Genomic DNA, 20,343 nt, shown 5'->3' with positions numbered 1-20,343 from the left:
CGCTGGCTGCTGCCAGCTCATTATTAAGAAAAAATGACCGACAGGAAGGCGAGAAAGACTTTTTATTTCAACAGACTCTGGCGCCGTACCTGTCGTCAAAACTCCAAAGACCGACTGCACAGTTCCTGTCTTCACAATAAAAGCGCTGCTTCATGCTGCCTGCGCTAACAACATAAGAGTCTCAGAAAGCTGGCGTGCACAAGCTAGCAAGCTACGGAGTTTGCCGCCAATGTATTTCTTGTAAAGTGTATACAAAGGAGTACGGAAGCTGGACAAATAAGACGCCAAAAACCAACCACTTTCATGTGGTATTGGACAGAAAGGAGGACTTTTTTTCTCCTCCATTTGAAAATGTGGACGTTATCAGCACCACTGTCTGATTCCTATCAATGCAAGTCATCAGAATCAGGTAATACACCAACTTATATTCTTGTCTTCATGAAAGAAAGGAATCTATATGTGTTAAACATGCTTGCATTATCTTTAAACACCTTTAACTTGTTAACAATATTAACTATATGTGTTAAACATGCTTGCATTATCTTTAAACATCTTTAACTTCTTAACAATATTAACTATATGTATTAAACATTCTTGTATTAACATTAAACACCTTTAATTTATTAACAATATTAACTATATGTGTTAAACATGCTTGCATTATCATTAAACACCTTTAACTTTAACTACGCTATTGTACAGTGGATGTCAGGTGAGCTATTGTATCCTCCTACGGTGTGTAGTGGAGCATGTTTGGGTATTCCTCGTCCTGCAGTGATAATGATACTTGTAAGAAACTTACTTTATTTGTTGCCATGGTGGCCAGGATTAGTGATTTAGAAGTAGCTAAAACACTGCAGACTGCGGATGGATGTTAGCTGCTTTAAAGCACTTCTTCCGGAGGGTGTTTCAGTGTTATAAATCCACCTTTATCGTTAGTTTTTAGGCCAAAATGTGTTTGTTCTCCCTTTTCTGTCTCCACACCGTGTCTGCATGTTAGTACTCCGTGATTGTGCGCTGCCGAACACGCTCCTCTGCTTGTAAAACCAACAATGTCACGACGTGCCGTCATGCCCATGAACCGGTACTTTTCAAACAGGGTAGTACCGTTTTTGATTCATTAGTGCCGCGATACTACAGTATACTAGTACCGCTATACCGTACAACCCTAACTCAAATAGGACTTCCAAAAAAGAAAGGTTATTGTCCTGTGTGTGTTTTCTGGAGGTGTGGGAAATAATCGATTTTTAGATGCATCGCAATTAGTACATGGACGATTATAAAATTGATTAGTAAACGTCGATAATCTATTTATTTATTGTATGTAAAGTAGGGCTGTCAAAGTTAACGCGATAACACGTAAACTATACATTTCAATAACTGCACTAATTTTTTTTATCGGGCGATTAACGCGAACACTTCCTTTTTGACATATCGGGTTCAAAACCATGGCAAGTTGTTCTCCCGACAAAAGACTATTTTTCGCCGTGAGGCGACAAACCTGCAGCAAACGCCTGCTGCGCGTGTCGTTCAGAGGTGGGATGTGCTTCACTTCAGTGTTCAGGATACGGTTGAGGTGCAGTGATAACATAACATTTAGATTGTCACTGTGACTGATTTGGTAAGTACGATGACATAAAAGCTCAACAGAAATGAAAAACGGCCGGCAGTGTGTCGAAAGGAGACTTTTTTTAATTGCAAACTGTTGATCCGACATTAAAACATGTCAAGACACTTTCTCAGAACAATCACACACTTTTTCGGCTTCAAAATAAAAGCGCTACACTATACATTCGGTTTGACTACATTTAGGGTTTCTCTTTGACGTACGGCTTCATATTAGCCGCCACACCTAACAAAATAAAGTAAGATAATGTATTGTAGCGTCCAGAAGAAAACAAAGTCTGGCTTCCTTTTTATCTTTTATTGCCAATTTTATGATAACAACAGGCCAAATTCCAACAAGTATTTCCTCCGTGCTTCACTTCAAGACACACAGCACTTGTTTATTCTCCACCGACACGGTGTGTTTAAAGACCACCTTACAGAGCGATCCGACCAGCTCCTTTATCATAGGTCTCTTATGTTCCAGTTTTGAACACATTTACATTCGTTTAATTTTTTTAAGTTGCAAGCGATAAACTCGTATTTAGTGAAACGAAAATAAATGTACAACTGCATCAATTTACATAAATAAAAGATGCATCAATAATCAATTTGTAATCAACTTGTGAGGTGCCCAAAGATTCCCACCTCTAGTGTTTTATCATCTCATGTCTTTGCATGCTATTTTTGTGAGAGAATCTATTACCACACACTGAACAACTGAAAGGTTTTTCTCCTGTGTGTGTTCTCATGTGTGACAGCAGTTTTCTCCTTTCAGTGAACTTTTTTCCACAGTTTGAGCAACTGAAAAGGTTTTCTCCTGTGTGTGTTCTCATGTGTGACAGCATTGACCTCCTTGCGGAGAACTTTTTTCCACAGTTTGAGCAACTGAAAGGTTTTTCTCCTGTGTGACTCTGCATGTGTACTATCAACCTAGAGTTTACAACAAAGCCTTTAGCGCAAACGGAACACCTAAAAGGTTTTACTCCAGTGTGTGTTTTAATGTGTGATTGCATGTGACGTTCCTTTGAGAATCTTTCACTGCAAACTGGACAACTGAAAGGTTTTTCTCCTGTGTGTGTCCTCATGTGTCGCGTCAAATCACCGTTTCTAACAAAACCTTTGGCACAAACGGAACAACTATAGGGGGTTTCTCCCGTGTGTAATTTCATGTGTATTCGCAAAATATATTTTTTAGATAACGTTTTACCACAAACTGAACAATTGAAAGGTTTTTGTCTCGTGTGTGATTCCATATTTACATTATCGTGTGACGCGTGGTCACTATCTGACAGTGGAGCTAAGAGCTTGTCTGCTTGTGATCCTCCACAGTGGTCTCCATCGGTTTCTGTTATCATGTGTTGTGGTGAGCTGCGGCTTGAAGGTTCAACGGCTCTGTTGTCCTTACTTGGACTGTGGTGAAGCTGTGAGGACTCAGGTGGTTTCTCTTCATGGTCTTCAGTCTTCACAGAGACAACAGTCAAGTGAAACTTGGTGAGATCAGCCTCCTCCTGCCCTAGAAGACACTCTTCCTTCTGAGTCATCCAGAGTTCTTCCTCTTCCTTTTTAATGTGGGGTGTCTGTGGCGCCTCCTGTTCCTGTTTAACAAGGGGGGGCTTTGACTCCTCCTTTTCCGTGTGAAGATGTGGTGACTGTGGATCCTCCTGCTTCAAAGTGAAGCTTCTCCCCTGCGGCTGAGGGAGACCTTCTTCTTGACGTCCAATCAATTGCTGGGCATCTGCAAAAACACAAACAAAGCACATTTTAAAACCTCTAAAGCAGACCTGGGCAAATTAAGGCCCGGGGGCCACATGCGGCCCGTTAAGCTTTTCAATCTGGCCTGCCCGACATTCCACGTTGATGTAACACGTGGCTTGGCATTGTCTTGCTGAAATAAGCAGGGGCGTCCATGGTAACGTTGCTTGGATGGCAACATATGTTGCTCCAAAACCTGTATGTACCTTTTAGCATTAATGGCGCCTTCACAGATGTGTAAGTTACCCATGTCTTGGGCACTATCACACCCCCATACCATCACAGATGCTGGCTTTTCAACTTTGCGCCTATAACAATCCGGATGGTTCTTTTCCTCTTTGGTCCGGAGGACTTGACGTCCACAGTTTCCAAAAACAATTTGAAATGTGGACTCGTCAGACCACAGAACACTTTTCCACTTTGTATCAGTCCATCTTAGATGAGCTCAGGCCCAGCGAAGCCGACGGCGTTTCTGGGTGTTGTTGATAAAACGGTTTTCGCCTTGCATAGGAGAGTTTTAACTTGCACTTACAGATGTAGCGACCAACTGTAGTTACTGACAGTAGGTTTCTGATGTGTTCCTGAGCCCATGTGGTGATATCCTTTACACACTGATGTCGCTTGTTGATGCAATACAGCCTGAGGGATCGAAGGTCACGGGCTTAGCTGCTTACGTGCAGTGATTTCTCCAGATTCTCTGAACCCTTTGATGATATTACGGACCGTAGATGGTGAAATCCCTAAATTCCTTGCAATAGCTGGTTGAGAAAGGTTTTTCTTAAACTGTTCAACAATTTGCTCACGCATTTGTTGACAAAGTGGTGACCCTCGCCCCATCCTTGTTTGTGAATGGAATCTACTTTTATACCCAATCATGGCACCCACCTGTTCCCAATTTGCCTGTTCACCTGTGTTATGTTCCAAATAAGTGTTTGATGAGCATTCCTCAACTTTATCAGTATTTATTGCCACCTTTCCCAACTTCTTTGTCACGTGTTGCTGGCATCAAATTCTAAAGTTAATGATTATTAGCAAAAAAATAAAAGTTTATCAGTTTTAACATCAAATATGTTGTTTTTGTAGCATATTCAACTGAATATGGGTTGAAAATGATTTTCAAATCATTGTATTCCGTTTATATTTACATCTAACACAATTTCCCAACTCATATGGAAACAGGGTTTGTATTTCAATGGTTGGAATCTGCACTTTTGCATGATATTTTAGTGACTAGTGTTGTCCTGATACCAATATTATTTAGATACTTTTCTAAATAAAGGGGACCAGGAAAAATTGCATTATTGGCTTTATTTTAACAAAAAATCTTAGGGTGTGGCGGACCGGTACTTTTCAGAGGCGGTATGGTACCGAATATGCTTCATTAGTATCACGGTACTATACTAATACCAGTACCAAGGGACGGCGTGGCGAAGTTGGTAGAGTGGCTGTGCCAGCAATCGGAGTGTTGCTGGTTACTGGGGTTCAATTCCCACCTTCTACATTTCTAGTCACGTCCGTTGTGTCCTTGGGCAAGACACTTCACCCTTTGCCTCTGATGGCTGCTGGTTAGCGCCTTGCATGGCAGCTCCCGCCATCAGTGTGTGAATGTGTGTGTGAATGGGTAAATGTGGAAATACTGTCAAAGCGCTTCGAGTACCTTGAAGGTAGAAAAGCGCTATACAAGTATAACCCATTTATTTATTTATAACTAGTACAACCCTACTAGTTACTATGGTAATCTACGTCACAGCATGTCAGACGAGGCACCAAGCAGTGTGGGTGGGGAGCGTTTCCACAGAGTGTTTCCAGAGAGGCCAGCCTGAAATGATTTTTACAAGAAAGTTCTAAAGCTTAGTGATGTATCAGATTGTAGGTGTTTTTTTTTTTTTTACCCTCCGCGTTCATATTTTGCTGTGTTTGTTTCATTTTTGTTGCATTTGGCTTGATTGTAAAATATGTCGATTGAGAGGGGGTGTGACGTTCATATGTTCTCAATATTCAGGGTTTTATTGTTCATACAAAAATGTAAAATTCGTTTTTAAGACGGTCTGTCGTAAAATTTTTAGCATTCAATCAGACTTTATTGTGAGATTTTGTATTAGTTTTCCTAAAAATAGATATACCGGCCCCCAGACACATTTTTTTCTCTAAATTTGGCCCCCCGAGTCAAAATAATTGCCCAGGCCTGCTCTAAAGGCTTAGTGGCCACATGCGTGGACAGCACCTTTTAGCTCTTATTTCCAAAATTGTGTACACTACTGAATTGGGGTCTTATGGCCGCTTATGTGGACACTTATACTGCCATCTGGTGGTGTCAGAAGAGTATAACATACAATGGAATTTGGAGGGGGAAAAAAGTGTAAAAATAAGAATTAGCATGTCACTAAACATGAAGTACACGTTTGTGTACTTATGGACTAAGTACACCATATCAAAAGATGATTCTTAATTTTTTATTCTAATTAGGGTACAATAAGCCCAAATAGCAATGAGAAATAATAAAAGCATGTAAACAAACAGCTTGGGCCTTAAGAGGTTATTAAGATGCCATTTATTTTGTTTCTCGACTTGTGTACCCCACCTTCCGCCCCTTTCTGTCTTGCCTCTGGTGAGGGCGGTCGCATTTTTTTCTGCTCCCTCTTCTCCCAGCTTGATCTCTTTGTTTTTGTCTTGTCTGAACTTTTTTGAAGCCTCTTTCTTTGCGCTGTCCTCAAATCTAAACATCAGACATGGATATGATCAGCTGGACTCTCGACGCAATTGACAAAATCTTTTTGATGAAGAAAAGAGGTTCGGGGAAGCCTGGCTGCCCTGTTTGGAACCATTGCTGCGGGGTACGTGAGAGATTCCTGGGATAAATGGAGAATTATGTGCCTCTCAGTCCTTTCCATCGAGGACGTGGAAGACATCTACCTATTTGGAACCGTGATCGCGGGGCACCTGCTGATTGGGTTGGGCATTGCTCTGGTGTATCGTCAAATTTGTAAGACAATTGTAGCCACTCAAGGAGCCCAAAGGCTGTTCGTCGAAATGGATGGTTTGGGCAGGGCTGTGGGAACACAGACTGCGGCGATTTCTGAACTGAATCGCAAGATGGATCACATCATGGAGAAGCTTGCTGAAAAGGAACATTTAATTGAATTTGAGAGCACCCAGCATGGACGAATAGAACAGACAAGTCATTGTTTTGTCTGCTCGCGGAAAACAAACATCCTAATCTACGATTTGACTCCCTCGAATGGCCTTAACGCTGTGGAAACAGGACCAGGCTGTTCTGAAAAACACCCCCGAGGACACCTCAATGATGGACGCTTTTAACCTCCCTCCTTCCTCAACGACACCTGGAGTCGAACTTTTGCAGATCGGCCTCAGTCTAAAAAAACATTACATCATCACACCCAAGACAATTGGGCACACACGCGCACATCCCCCCTAACCCACCCCACGCCTTCACCACCGCTTGTTTTCCCCTCGGGGTGATGGTCGGATGGCAGCGCTTCATAGCAGCGGTCGCCTTCCAGGGCCCCAACTCCCCGACCCTGTGTTGCGAGTTTGTCGTGATTAAATGTAACGTGTTTATGTGTGCATGGCATGGAGGTTTTTTCCCACTCCTGACTAGGCCCCCTTAGAAGCCCAGTCTAGATTGTATTTTTTTAAGCATATTTTTCCCCAGCGTTTTACCTTTTTCCCCATCTTTTACGGGGCGCCTTGTGGCGACCCATCAGCGTTCCTGTTCTGTAACCCTGTACGCTGTTTGTTTGTCTAATCTTGAACAGGTTTGTGCTGAAAACAAAGTTTCGTTGTACTTGTGCAATGACAATAAAGACCTATCTGATCGATCTGATCTGATCTGAAATTCAGCTGGGATAGCCTCCATCCACCCCTGCGGCCCCGAAAGGGACAAGTGGTAGCTAATGGGTGGATGATGGATGTTCCTAAACCTTGCATGCCTACACTTTGTGGAGATGAATGAACATTAGTTACAAACATTGTATAAGATGATATGTGGATGTTGTGCTTACTTGGATTGTGATGAAGCTGTGAGGACTCAGGTGGTTTCTCTTCCTGGTCTTCAGTCTTCACAGAGACGACAGTCAGTGGAAACTTGGTGAGATCAGCCTCCTCCTGCCCTAGAAGACACTCTTCCTCCTGGGAGATCCAAAGTTCCTCTTCTTCCTCTTTAATGTGGGGGGGCTGTGGCTCCTCCTTCAACTGAGGCAGAGGTTCTTCTTGATAACCAATCAACTGCTGGACGTCTACAGGACAAACAAGAATTATTGTGAAATATGATCACTGGTTTAACAAGTTTGTATTACAATGTGATGTTTCAAAAACAACGTATTGATCAATTTTAGTACAGTATTTTTCACAGTAAAATACTGTCATCAAGATTTACTGTAGCATTACAGCAAATGCCTGTAAAACTACCACACCCTTTAATATCACAGCAAGTAACATTTTTGAAACCGTTTTTGTATTTCCATTCCTCTCATATTGCTTAGGCTTTTCATAGTGCCTGCCTGTCTTGGGAAATATTTTTAGGTTTTATACCTCTAAAGCAGGGGTCACCAACGCGGTGCCCGCGGGCACCAGGTAGCCCGTAAGGACCAGATGAGTAGCCCGCTGGCCTGTTCTAAAATTAGCTCAAATAGCAGCACTTACCAGTGAGCTGCCTCTATTTTTTAAATTGTATTTATTTACTAGCAAGCTGGTCTCGCTTTTCCCGACATTTTTAATTCTAAGAGAGACAAAACTCAAATACAATTTGAAAATCCAAGAAAATATTTTAAAGACTTGGTCTTCACTTGTTTAAATAAATAAATTAATTTTTTTACTTTGCTTCTTATAACTTTCAGAAAGACAATTTTAGAGAAAATATACAACCTTAAAAATTATTTTAGGATTTTTAAACACATATACCTTTTTACCTTTTAAATTCCTTCCTTTTCTTTCCTGACAATTTAAATCAATGTTCAAGTAAATTTATTTTTTTTATTGTAAAGAATAATAAAGACATTTTAATTTAATTCTTCATTTTAGCTTCTGTTTTTTCGACGAAGAAAATTTGTGAAATATTTCTTCAAACTTATTATGATTAAAATTCAAAAAAAATATTCTGGCAAATCTAGAAAATCCGTAGAATCAAATTGAAATCTTATTTCAAAGTCTTTTGAATTTCTTTTAAAAATGTTGTTCTGGAAAATCTAGAAGAAATAATGATTTGTCTTTGTTAGAAATATAGCTTGGTCCAATTTGTTATATATTCTAACAAAGTGTAAATTGGATTTTAACCTATTTAAAATGTGTCATCAAAATTCAAAAATTAATCTTAATCAGGAAAAATTACTAATGATGTTCCATAAATTATTTTTTAAATTTTTATCAAAAAGATTCCAATTAGCTAGTTTTTCTCTTCTTTTTTTCGGTTGAATTTTGAATTTTAAAGAGTCGAAATTGAAGATAAACTATGTTTCAAAATGTAATTGTCATTTTTTTGTGTTTTGTCCTCTTTTAAACCGTTCAATTAAGTGTAAATATCATTAATTATTAATAATAACATAGAGTTAAAGGTAAATTGAGCAAATTGGCTATTTCTGGCAATTTATTTAAGTGTGTATCAAACTGGTAGCCCTTCGCATTAATCAGTACCCAAGAAGTAGCTCTTGGTTTCAAAAAGGTTGGTGACCCCTGCTCTAAAGGCTTAGTGGCCACATGCGTGGACAGCACCTTTTAGCTCCTATCTCCAAAATTGTGTACACTACTGAATTGGGGTCTTATGGCCGCTTATGTGGACACTTATACTGCCATCTGGTGGTGTCAGAAGAGTATAACATACAATGGAATTTGGGGGAAAAAGTGTAAAAATAAGAATTAGCATGTCACTAAACATGAAGTACACGTTTGTGTACTTATGGACTAAGTACATCATATCCAAAGATTATTCTTAGTTTAAAATTATATATATATATATATACACTAGCGTTCAAAAGTTTGGGGTCACATTGAAATGTCCTTATTTTTTAAGGAAAAGCACTGTACTTTTCAATGAAGATAACTTCAAACTAGTCTTAACTTTAAAGAAATACACTCTATACATTGCTAATGTGGTAAATGACTATTCTAGCTGCAAATGTCTGGTTTTTGGTGCAATATCTACATAGGTGTATAGAGGCCCATTTCCAGCAACTATCACTCCAGTGTTCTAATGGTACAATGTGTTTGCTCATTGGCTCAGAAGGCTAATTGATGATTAGAAAACCCTTGTGCAATCATGTTCACACACCTGAAAACAGTTTAGCTCGTTACAGAAGCTACATAACAGACCTTCCTTTGAGCAGATTGAGTTTCTGGAGCATCACATTTGTGGGGTCAATTAAACGCTCAAAATGGCCAGAAAAAGAGAACTTTCATCTGAAACTCGACAGTCTATTCTTGTTCTTAGAAATGAAGGCTATTCCACAAAATTGTTTGGGTGACCCCAAACTTTTGAACGGTAGTTTATATATATATATATATACCACTAATTATAACATAAGCTAGCCAGTGGTGTTCTTATTATATCTTTTGGTTTGAAAAATATAACTTTGAGAAGTTGTGAACATCCCCTTTAAATATCATAGAAATACCACCTACTCAGTGGCTTAGTGGTTAGAGTGTCCCCCCTGAGATGGGTAGGTTATGAGTTCAAACCCCGGCCGAGTCATACCAAAGACCAGAGGTTCTCAACCTTTTTTCAGTGATGTACCCCCTGTGAACATTTTTTTAAATTCAAGTACCCCCTAATCAGTGCAAAGCATTTTTGGTTGAAAAAAAAAGAGATAAAGAAGTAAAATACAGCACTATGTCATCAGTTTCTGATTTATTAAATTGTATAACAGTGCAAAATATTGCTCATTTGTTGTGGTCTTTCTTGAACTATTTGGAAAAAAAGATATAAAAGTAACTAAAAACTTGTTGAAAAATAAACAAGTGATTCAATTATAAATAAAGATTTCTACACATAGAAGTGATCATCAACTTAAAGTGCCCTCTTTGGGGATTGTAATAGAGATCCATCTGGATTCATGGACTTAATTCTAAACATTTCTTCACAAAAAAAAGAAATCTTTAACATCAATATTTATGGAACATGTCCACAACAAATCTAGCTGTCAACACTGAATATTGCATTGTTGCATTTCTTTTCACAGTTCTTTTTGACGGACATTTTTAAAAAATCTCACGTACCCCTTGGCATACCTTCAAGTACCCCCAAGTGTACGTGTACCCCCATTTGAGAACCACTGCCAAAGACTATAAAAATGGGAGCCATGACCTCCCTGCTTGGCACTCAGCATCAAGGGTTGGAATTAGGGGTTAAATCATTAAAAATGATTCCCGGGCGCGGCCACCGCTGCTGCCCACTGCTCCCCTCACCTCCCAGGGGGTGAGGGTGATGGGTATCAAATTTCACCACACCTAGTGTGTGTGACGATCATTGGTACTTTAACTTTACTTTAAATGGTCAATATCATTCCAAAAGCGCTTAAAGTATTCACACTTTTGTCATCATAATAGATACTTTTATACATGGAGATGTTTGTGGGTGGGCAAAATAAACCCTTAAAAAAAACATGCTTTATTAGGTGGTGTTTTTTTATAAAGTCCCATTGTTACAAACTGAGAGGAACATCAACCTCTTCACATTGTGCCTGAAACTGTTTTGTTTTCATGAACAATATAAAAACAAAACAGTGCATCGTCCTCACAAGACAATTCACCTTTCCTACAAACAATATATTTAAGAATAGTATTAATGATGCAATACAAAGTTAGTAAACATGTGAGAGTTAAGAAGTAAACAAACCTGGTCTGTGTAACACAACTGGATGTTTTTCCAAAACAGCTTCCAGTCGCTGTAGTCGCTCATTCTTCTCTTTTGTTCGAGAAAGTTCCTCCTCGTACTCTGCTACCCTTCTTTCGCACATTTTCCCCGACTTAATCTCTGCTTAGTGATCTGTTGATGACGTCCAAGTCTCTTTTGTTAGCAGCCGGCAAGCTAAGCTAACTAGCAAGCTAAGCTAACTAGCGAGCTTTTGATTGATTGATCGAGACTTTTATTAGTAGATTGCACAGTACAGTACATATTCCGTACAATTGACCACTAAATGGTAACACCCCAATAAGTTTTTCTACTTGTTCAAGTCGAGGTTCACGTTAATCAATTCATGCTAAGCTAACTAGCAAGCTAAGCTAGCACGAGAAGCTCCAAAGTTCACGGAGACGAGTAGCGTGTATTCTGACATAAATTATATATAAAGAGTAGTTTTTCATACGGTCGACGAATCGATAAAAAAGTACAAATTCGGAATTAACCTACATTTAAAGTCCTCACTGCTCACTTCTGAGCGTGACGTGTTTCCTTCGGTCACAAGACGCGATCAGTCTACGCATGCGCGGAGACACAAGTCACTTCCTTTGACAGATACTTCACAACATAGACATCTTATAAGGAGACGCAGCACTGGCTGCTGTGACGCGAGAAATTGGGCCGCCATCTTGAAGTGGTGATGAGGAGTGTCCTTGAGATGATACAACCACAAAGTTGATCTTCGAACTGCGGCCTAAGTTGTCCTGGTGCCGAGTGCACATATGGACACCCTATGTCTGAACATTGTGTTTGTAATGGACAATCTGTGACGAGCACAAAAGCACAAAATAAATCTAGAAGAAAAGTGTGACTGAACGTTTATATTCGGCACCGCTTACACATGCATGTATTTAAAGTGTCTACTTTGAGATCATCTTAACATGTTTTGAACAGGTTATTAATGCACTTGTTCATTTACTGTTAATATCTGCTTATTTTCCGTCCCAACATGTTCTATCTACACTTCTGTTCAAATGTAATACGGGTAATCACTTATTCTTCTCTTGTTTGGAATACTTTACATTAGTTTTGGATGATACCACAAATTTGGGTATCGATCCGATACCAAGTAGTTACAGGATCATACATTGGTCATATTCAAAGTCCTCGTGTGTCCAGGGACATATTTACTGAGTTTATAAAGATTTTGTGACGATAAAAATATCGATGTAATCATAGTAGTATCGACTAGATACGCTCCTGTACATGATATCATTACAGTGGATGTCAGGTGTAGATTAACCCATGGCATTTGTTTACATTCAGGCGCGCTAGCTTTTGTTAGCGGTGACGCCGGTGAGCTATTGTATCCTCCTACGGTGTGTAGTGGAGCATGTTTAGCTATTCCTCGTCCTGCAGTGATAATGATACTTGTAAGAAACTTACTTTATTTGTCTCCATGGAGGCCAGGATAAGTGATTTAGAAGTAGCTAAAACACTGCAGACTGCGGATGGATGTTAGCTGCTTTAAAGCACTTCTTCCACAGGGCGTTTCAGTGTTATAGCTCCACCTTTATCGTTAGTTTTTAGGCCAAAATGCGTTCGTTCTCCCTTTTCTGTCTACACACCGTGTCTGCGTGTTAGTACTCCGTGATTGTGCGCTGCCGAACACGCTCCTCTGCTTGTAAAACCAGCAATGTCACGACGTGCCGTCATGCCCAGGAACCGGTACTTTTCAAACAGAGTATAGGACCGTTTTTAATTCATTAGTGCCGCGTTACTACAGTATACTAGTACCGCTATACCGTACAACCCTAATTCAAATAGGACTTCCAAAAAAGAAAGGTTATTCTCCTGTGTGTGTTTTCTGGAGGTGTGGGAAATAATCGATTTTTAGATGCATCGCAAAGTCGTACATGGACGATTATAAATTTGATTAGTAAACGTCGATAATCGATTTATTTATTGTATGTAAAGTAGGGCTGTCAAAGTTAACGCGATAACACAAACTATACATTTCAATAACTGCACTAATATTTTTTATCGGCCGATTAACGCGAACACTTCCTTTTTGACATATCAGGTTCAAAACCATGGCAAGTTGTTCTCCCGACAAAAGACTATTTTTCGCCGTGAGGAGGCGACATACCTGCAGCAAACGCCTGCTGCGCGTGTCGTTCAGAGGTGGAATGTGCTTCACTTCAGTGTTCAGGATACGGTTGAGGTGCAGTGATAACATAACATTTAGATTGTCACTGTGACTGATTTGGCAAGTACGATGACATAAAAGTTTAACAGAAATGAAAAACGGCCGGCAGTGTGTCGAAAGGAGACTTTTGATAAGACACTTTCTCAGAACAATCACACACTTTTGCGTCTTCAAAATAAAAGTGCTACACTATACATTCGGTTTAACTACATTTAGGGTTTCTCTTTGTTGTACGGCTTCATATTAGCCGCCACACCTAACAAAATAAAGTAATATCATGTATTGTAGCGTCCAGAAGAAAACAAAGTCTGACTTCCTTTTTTATCTTTTATTGCCAATTTTATGATAACAACAGGCCAAATTCCAACAGGTATTTCCTCCGTGCTTCACTTCAAGACACACAGCACTCGTTTATTCTCCACCGACACGGTGTGTTTAAAGACCACCTTACCGAGCGATCCGACCAGCTCCTTTATTATAGGTGTAGATTCCTAATGAAGCCTTAGCTTGACGCTCCTCTACTTTCTCCTCCTCCGCTTGCTGCGGCAACAACAAACAAACTCCAGACGCTCCTCTTCGTTTTGTATCGTTGAATTGTGAACTTAATCATTCAAAAACGTAAAACAATAACGATGTGGGAACAAATGAATGGAAAAATAAAGCGAGTTTGATACAGTAAGAAAGAGTTAGAAAAAGTAAGAGTAAGGAAAAGTAAGAGTGAGGCCGAAAAACTGTGTGGCTCGATTCCCCCATAACTGACTGCCATTACCCACAATACATTGTGTCCAAAACCATCTTACCACACAGATCCTTCCACCATATATGCAATTAAACAGTTATGTCATCAAATTATTTAGACAAATGTAATAATTACAAATAAAGTGTACCTTATAATTATTCTAAGCATGCAAATAAAGTAAATAGTCCCATTTTGGCTGAATAAACATAAAGCACCTTCCATAAAATGTAAATGAACTTAAACAGCATTTACGCTCCTACAATAGGTCTCTTATGTTCCAGTTTTGCACACATTTACATTAGTTAAATTTTTCAAAGTTGCAAGTGATAAACTCGTATTTAGTGAAACGAATATAAATGTACAACTGCATCAATATACATAAATAAAAGATGCATCAATAATCAATTTTTAATCAAATCGTGAGGTGCCCAAAGATTCCCACCTCTAATGTTTTATCATCTTATGTCTTTGCATACTATTTTTGTGAGAGAATCTATTACCACACACTGAACAACTGAAAGGTTTTTCTCCTGTGTGTGTTCTCATGTGTGACAGCAGTTTTCTCCTTTCAGTGAACTTTTTTCCACAGTTTGAGCAACTGAAAAGGTCTTCTCCTGTGTGTGTTCTCATGTGTGACAGCATTGTACTCCTTGCAGAGAACTTTTTTCCACAGTTTGAGCAACTGAAAGGTTTTTCTCCTGTGTGACACTGCATGTGTAGTATCAACCGAGAGTTTACAACAAAGCCTTTAGCGCAAACGGAACACGTAAAAGGTTTTACTCCTGTGTGTGTTTTAACGTGTGATTGCATGTGACGTTCTTTTGAGAATCTTTCACTGCAAATTGGACAACTGAAAGGTTTTTCTCCTGCATAACTGAAAGGTTTTTCTCCTGTGTATGTTCTGATGTGTGACCGCAGCGTTACACGTTGAGAGAACTTTTTGCCACATTTGGAGCAATTGAAAGGTTTTTCTCCTGTGTGTGTTTTCATGTGTGACCGCATCGTTACACTTTGAGAGAACTTTTGGCCACATTTGGAGCAACTGAAAGGTTTTTCTCCTGTGTGTGTTCTCATGTGTGACTGCAGTGTTCCACTTTGAGAGAACGTTTTGCCACATTTTGAGCAATTGTAAGGTTTTTCTCCTGTGTGTGTCCTCATGTGTCGCGTCAAATCACCGTTTCTAACAAAACCTTTGGCACAAACGGAACAACTATAGGGGGTTTCTCCTGTGTGTATTTTCATGTGTATTTGCAAAACACATTTTTTAGATAACGTTTTACCACAAACTGAACAATTGAAAGGTTTTTGTCTCGTGTGTGATTCCATATTTACATTATCGTGTGACGCGTGGTCACTATCTGACAGTGGAGCTAAGAGCTTGTCTGCTTGTGATCCTCCACAGTGGTCTCCATCGGTTTCTGTTATCATGTGTTGTGGTGAGCTGCGGCTTGAAGGTTCAACGGCTCTGTTGTCCTTACTTGGACTGTGGTGAAGCTGTGAGGACTCAGGTGGTTTCTCTTCATGGTCTTCAGTCTTCACAGAGACAACAGTCAGTGGAAACTTGGTGGCATCAGCCTCCTCCTGCCCTAGAAGACACTCTTCCTTCTGAGTCATCCAGAGTTCTTCCTCTTCCTTTTTAATGTGGGGTGTCTGTGGCGCCTCCTGTTCCTGTTTAACAAGTGGGGGCTTTGACTCCTCCTTTTCCGTGTGAAGATGTGGTGGCTGTGGATCCTCCTGCTTCAAAGTGAAGCTTCTCCCCTGCAGCTGAGGGAGACCTTCTTCTTGACATTCAATCAACCGCTGGGCATCTGCAAAAACACAAACCAAACACATTTTAAAACCTCTAAAGGCTTAGTGGCCACATGCGTGGACAGCACCTTTTAGCGCTTATCTCCAAAATTGTGTACACTACTGAATTGGGGTCTTATGGCCGCTTATGTGGACACTTATATTGCCATCTGGTGGTGTCAGAAGAGTATAACATACAATGGAATTTGGGAAAAAAAGTGTAAAAATAAGAATTAGCATGTCACTAAACATGAAGTACACATTTGTGTACTTATGGACTAATAAGTACATCATATCAAAAGATGATTCTTAGTTTTTATTCTAATTAGGGTCCAATAAGCCCAAATAGCAAAGAGAAATAAAAAAAGCATGTAAACAAACAGCTTGGGCCTTAAGAGGTTATTAAGATGCCATTTTTTTAGTTCCTCGAATTGTGTACACCGCCTTCCGCCCAAATTCAGCTGGGATAGCCTCCATCCACTCCTGCGGCCCCGAAAGGGACAAGCGGTAGCAAATGGGTGGATGAATGGATGCTCCTAAACCTTGCATGCCTACACTTTGTGGAGAAGGATGAACATTAGTTACAAACATTGTATAAGATGATATCTGGATGTTGTGCTTACTTGGACTGTGATGAAGCTGTGAGCACTCAGGTGGTTTCTCTTCATGGTCTTCAGTCTTCACAGAGACGACAGTCAGTGGAAACTTGGTGAGATCAGCCTCCTCCTGCCCTAGAAGACACTCTTCCTCCTGGGAGATCCACAGTTCCTCTTCTTCCTCTTTAATGTGGGGGGGCTGTGGCTCCTCCTTCAACTGAAGCAGAGGGTCTATTTGATAACCAATCAGCTGCTGGACGTCTACAGGACAAACAAGAATTAGTGTGAAATATGATCACTGGTTTTAACAAGTTTGTATTACAATGTGATGTTTCAAAAACTATGTATTGATCCATTTTAGTACAGTATTTTTCACAGTAAAATACTGTAATCAATATTTACTGTAATATTACAGCAAATGCCTGTAAAACTACCATACCCTTTAATATCACAGCACGTAACATTTTTGAAACCATTTTGTATTTCCATTTCTCTCCGCCTTCGGGTGGGGGGGACGGGTCCTGACTGTGGTTTGCGCTTACGCGCCAAACGTCAGCTCAGAGTACCCACCCTTTTTGGATTCACTCGAGGGAGTACTTGAGAGTGCTCCCCCGGGTGATTCCCTCATTCTACTGGGGGACTTCAACGCTCATATTGGCACCGACAGTGAAACCTGGAGAGGCGTGATTGGGAAGAATGGCCGCCCGGATCTGAACCCGAGCAGTGTTTTGTTATTGGACTTTTGTGCCCGTCATAGATTGTCCATAATGAACACCATGTTCAAGCATAAGGGTGTCCATATGTGCACTTGGCACCAGGACACCCTAGGCCGCAGTTCCATGATCGACTTTGTAGTTGTGTCATCGGATTTGCGGCCTCATGTTTTGGACACTCGGGTGAAGAGAGGGGCGGAGCTTTCTACCGATCACCACCTGGTGGTGAGTTGGCTGCGATGGTGGGGGAGGATGCCGCACAGTCCTGGCAGGCCCAAACGCATTGTGAGGGTTTGCTGGGAACGTCTGGCAGAGTCTCCTGTCAGAGAGAGTTTCAATTCCCACCTCCGGAAGAACTTTGAACATGTCATGAGGGAGTTGCTGGACATTGAGTCCGAGTGGACCAGGTTCCGCACCTCTATTGTCTAGGCGGCTGATTGGAGCTGTGGCCGCAAGGTAGTTGGTGCCTGTCGTGGCGGTAATCCTAGAACTCGTTGGTGGACACCGGCGGTGAGGGATGCCGTCAAGCTGAAGAAGGAGTCCTATCGGGTTCTTTTGGCTCATAAGACTCCTGAGGCAGCGGACAGGTACCGACAGGCCAAGCGGTCGCGGATGCAAAAACTCGGACATGGGAGGAGTTCGGGGAAGCCATGGAAAACGACTTCCGGACGGCTTCGAAGCGATTCCGGACCACCATCCGCCGCCTCAGGAAGGGAAAGCAGTGCACTATCAACACCGTGTATGGTGAGGATGGTGTTCTGCTGACCTCGACTGCGGATGTTGTGGATCGGTGGAGGGAATACTTCGAAGACCTCCTCAATCCCACCAACACGTCTTCCTATGAGGAAGCAGTGTCTGGGGAATCTGTGGTGGGCTCTCCTATTTCTGGGGCTGAGGTAGTTAAAAAGCTCCTTGGTGGCAAGTCCCCGGGGGTGGATGAGATCCACCCGGAGTTCCTTAAGGCTCTGGATGCTGTGGGGCTGTCTTGGTTGACAAGACTCTGCAGCATCATGTGGACATTGGGGGCGGTACCTCTGGATTGGCAGACCGGGGTGGTGGTTCCTCTCTTTAAGAAGGGGAACCGGAGGGTGTGTTCTAACTATCGTGGGATCACACTCCTCAGCCTTCCCGGTAAGGTCTATTCAGGTGTACTGGAGAGGAGGCTACGCCGGATAGTCGAACCTCGGATTCAGGAGGAACAGTGTGGTTTTCGTCCTGGTCGTGGAACTGTGGACCAGCTCCATACTCTCGGCAGGGTCCTTGAGGGTGCATGGGAGTTTGCCCAACCAGTCTACATGTGCTTTGTGGACTTGGAAAAGGCATTTGACCATGTCCCTCGGGAAGTCCTGTGGGGAGTGCTTAGAGAGTATGGGGTATCGGACTGTCTGATTGTGGCGGTCCGCTCCCTGTATGATCAGTGTCAGAGCTTGGTCCGCATTGCTGGCAGTAAGTCGGACACGTTTCCAGTGAGGGTTGGACTCCGCCAAGGTTCTGTTCATAACTTTTATGGACAGAATTGCTAGGCGCAGTCAAGGCGTTGAGGGGATCCGGTTAGGTGGCTGCAGGATTAGGTCTCTGCTTTTTGCAGATGATGTGGTCCTGATGGCTTCATCTGGCCAGGATCTTCAGCTCTCACTGGATCAGTTCGCAGCTGACTGTGAAGCGACTGGGATGAGAATCAACACCTCCAAGTCCGAGTCCATGGTTCTCGCCCGGAAAAGGGTGGAGTGCCATCTCCGGGTTGCGGAGGAGACCCTGTCCCAAGTGGAGGAGTTCAAGTACCTCGGAGTCTTGTTCACGAGTGAGGGAAGAGTGGATCGTGAGATCGACAGGCGGATCGGTGCGGCGTCTTCAGTAATGCGGACGCTGTATCGATCCGTTGTGGTGAAGAAGGAGCTGAGCCGGAAGGCAAAGCTCTCAATTTACCGGTCGATCTACGTTCCCATCCTCACCTATGGTCATGAGCTTTGGGTTATGACCGAAAGGACAAGATCACGGGTACAAGCGGCCGAAATGAGTTTCCTCCGCCGGGTGGCGGGTCTCTCCCTTAGAGATAGGGTGAGAAGCTCTGCCATCCGGGAGGAGCTCAAAGTAAAGCCGCTGCTCCTCCACATCGAGAGGAGCCAGATGAGGTGGTTCGGGCATCTGGTCAGGATGCCACTCGAACGCCTCCCTAGGGAGGTGTTTAGGGCACGTCGGACCGGTAGGAGGCCACGGGGAAGACCCAGGACACGTTGGGAAGACTATGTCTCCCGGCTGACCTGGGAACGCCTCGGGATCCCCCGGGAAGAGCTGGACGAAGTGGCTGGGGAGAGGGAAGTCTGGGCTTCCCTGCTTAGGCTGCTGCCCCCACGACCCGACCTCGGATAAGCGGAAGAAGATGGATGGACGGATGGCATTTCTCTCATATTACTTAGACTTTTCATAGTGCCTGCCTGTAATGGGAAATATTTTTAGGTTTAAGATGCCATTTTTTTTAGTTCCTCGACTTGTGTACACCGCCTTCGGCCAAATTCAGCTGGGATAGCCTCCATCCACTCCTTCGGCCCCGAAAGGGACAAGCGGTAGCTAATGGGTGGATGAACGGATGGTCCTAAACCTTGCATGCCTACACTTTGTGGAGATGGATGAACATTAGCTACAAACATTGTAAATGATATCTGGATGTTGTGCTTACTTGGACTGTGATGAAGCTGTGAGGACTCAGGTGGTTTCTCTTCATGGTCTTCAGTCTTCACAGAGACAACAGTCAGTGGAAACTTGGTGAGATCAGCCTCCTCCTGCCCTAGAAGACACTCTTCCTCCTGAGTGATCCAGAGTTCCTCCTCCTCCTTTTTAATGTGGGGTGTCTGTGGCGCCTCCTGTTCCTGTTTAACAAGTGGGGGCTTTGACTCCTCCTTTTCCGTGTGAAGATGTGGTGACTGTGGATCCTCCTGCTTCAAAGTGAAGCTTCTCCCCTGCGGCTGAGGGAGACCTTCTCCTTGACGTCCAATCAACTGCCGGGTATCTGCAAAAACAAACCAAAAAAAACATTTTAACTATGACAGGTCAAATATTATATACAAACCCTGTTTCCATATGAGTTGGGA

General features: G+C 42.1%; 2 protein-coding genes across 7 annotated transcripts in view; one reads left to right on the top strand and one right to left on the bottom strand.

Annotated features, from left to right (window-relative positions):
• The window catches only part of LOC133646118 (zinc finger protein 32-like), a 118,433-nt gene that overhangs the window by 18,804 nt on the left and 79,286 nt on the right, over positions 1 to 20,343 (top strand). The window lies entirely within an intron of this gene.
• Positions 1,223 to 20,343, bottom strand: part of LOC133646114 (gastrula zinc finger protein XlCGF28.1-like) — a 201,653-nt gene continuing 182,532 nt past the window's right edge. For 2 of the 6 annotated variants that reach the window (XM_062041136.1, XM_062041135.1), the window contains 3 exons: positions 19,932 to 20,261; positions 16,569 to 16,802; positions 13,736 to 15,965 (listed from right to left, as the gene is read on the bottom strand). In XM_062041136.1, coding sequence (XP_061897120.1) covers positions 14,602 to 15,965; positions 16,569 to 16,802; positions 19,932 to 20,261 — 1,928 coding nt within the window. In that variant the 3' untranslated portion in view covers positions 13,736 to 14,601. Of the gene's footprint in view, positions 3,344 to 7,382; positions 7,617 to 11,206; positions 11,776 to 13,735; positions 15,966 to 16,568; positions 16,803 to 19,931; positions 20,262 to 20,343 lie in introns of those variants that run through there. The other 4 variants (XM_062041140.1, XM_062041143.1, XM_062041144.1 and 1 more) reach the window with 4 other exon arrangements.

The sequence above is a fragment of the Entelurus aequoreus genome, linkage group LG03 (genome assembly GCF_033978785.1).
Source record: "Entelurus aequoreus isolate RoL-2023_Sb linkage group LG03, RoL_Eaeq_v1.1, whole genome shotgun sequence".
Taxonomy (NCBI): domain Eukaryota; kingdom Metazoa; phylum Chordata; class Actinopteri; order Syngnathiformes; family Syngnathidae; genus Entelurus; species Entelurus aequoreus.
This window is presented reverse-complemented; position numbering and strand designations above follow the sequence as displayed.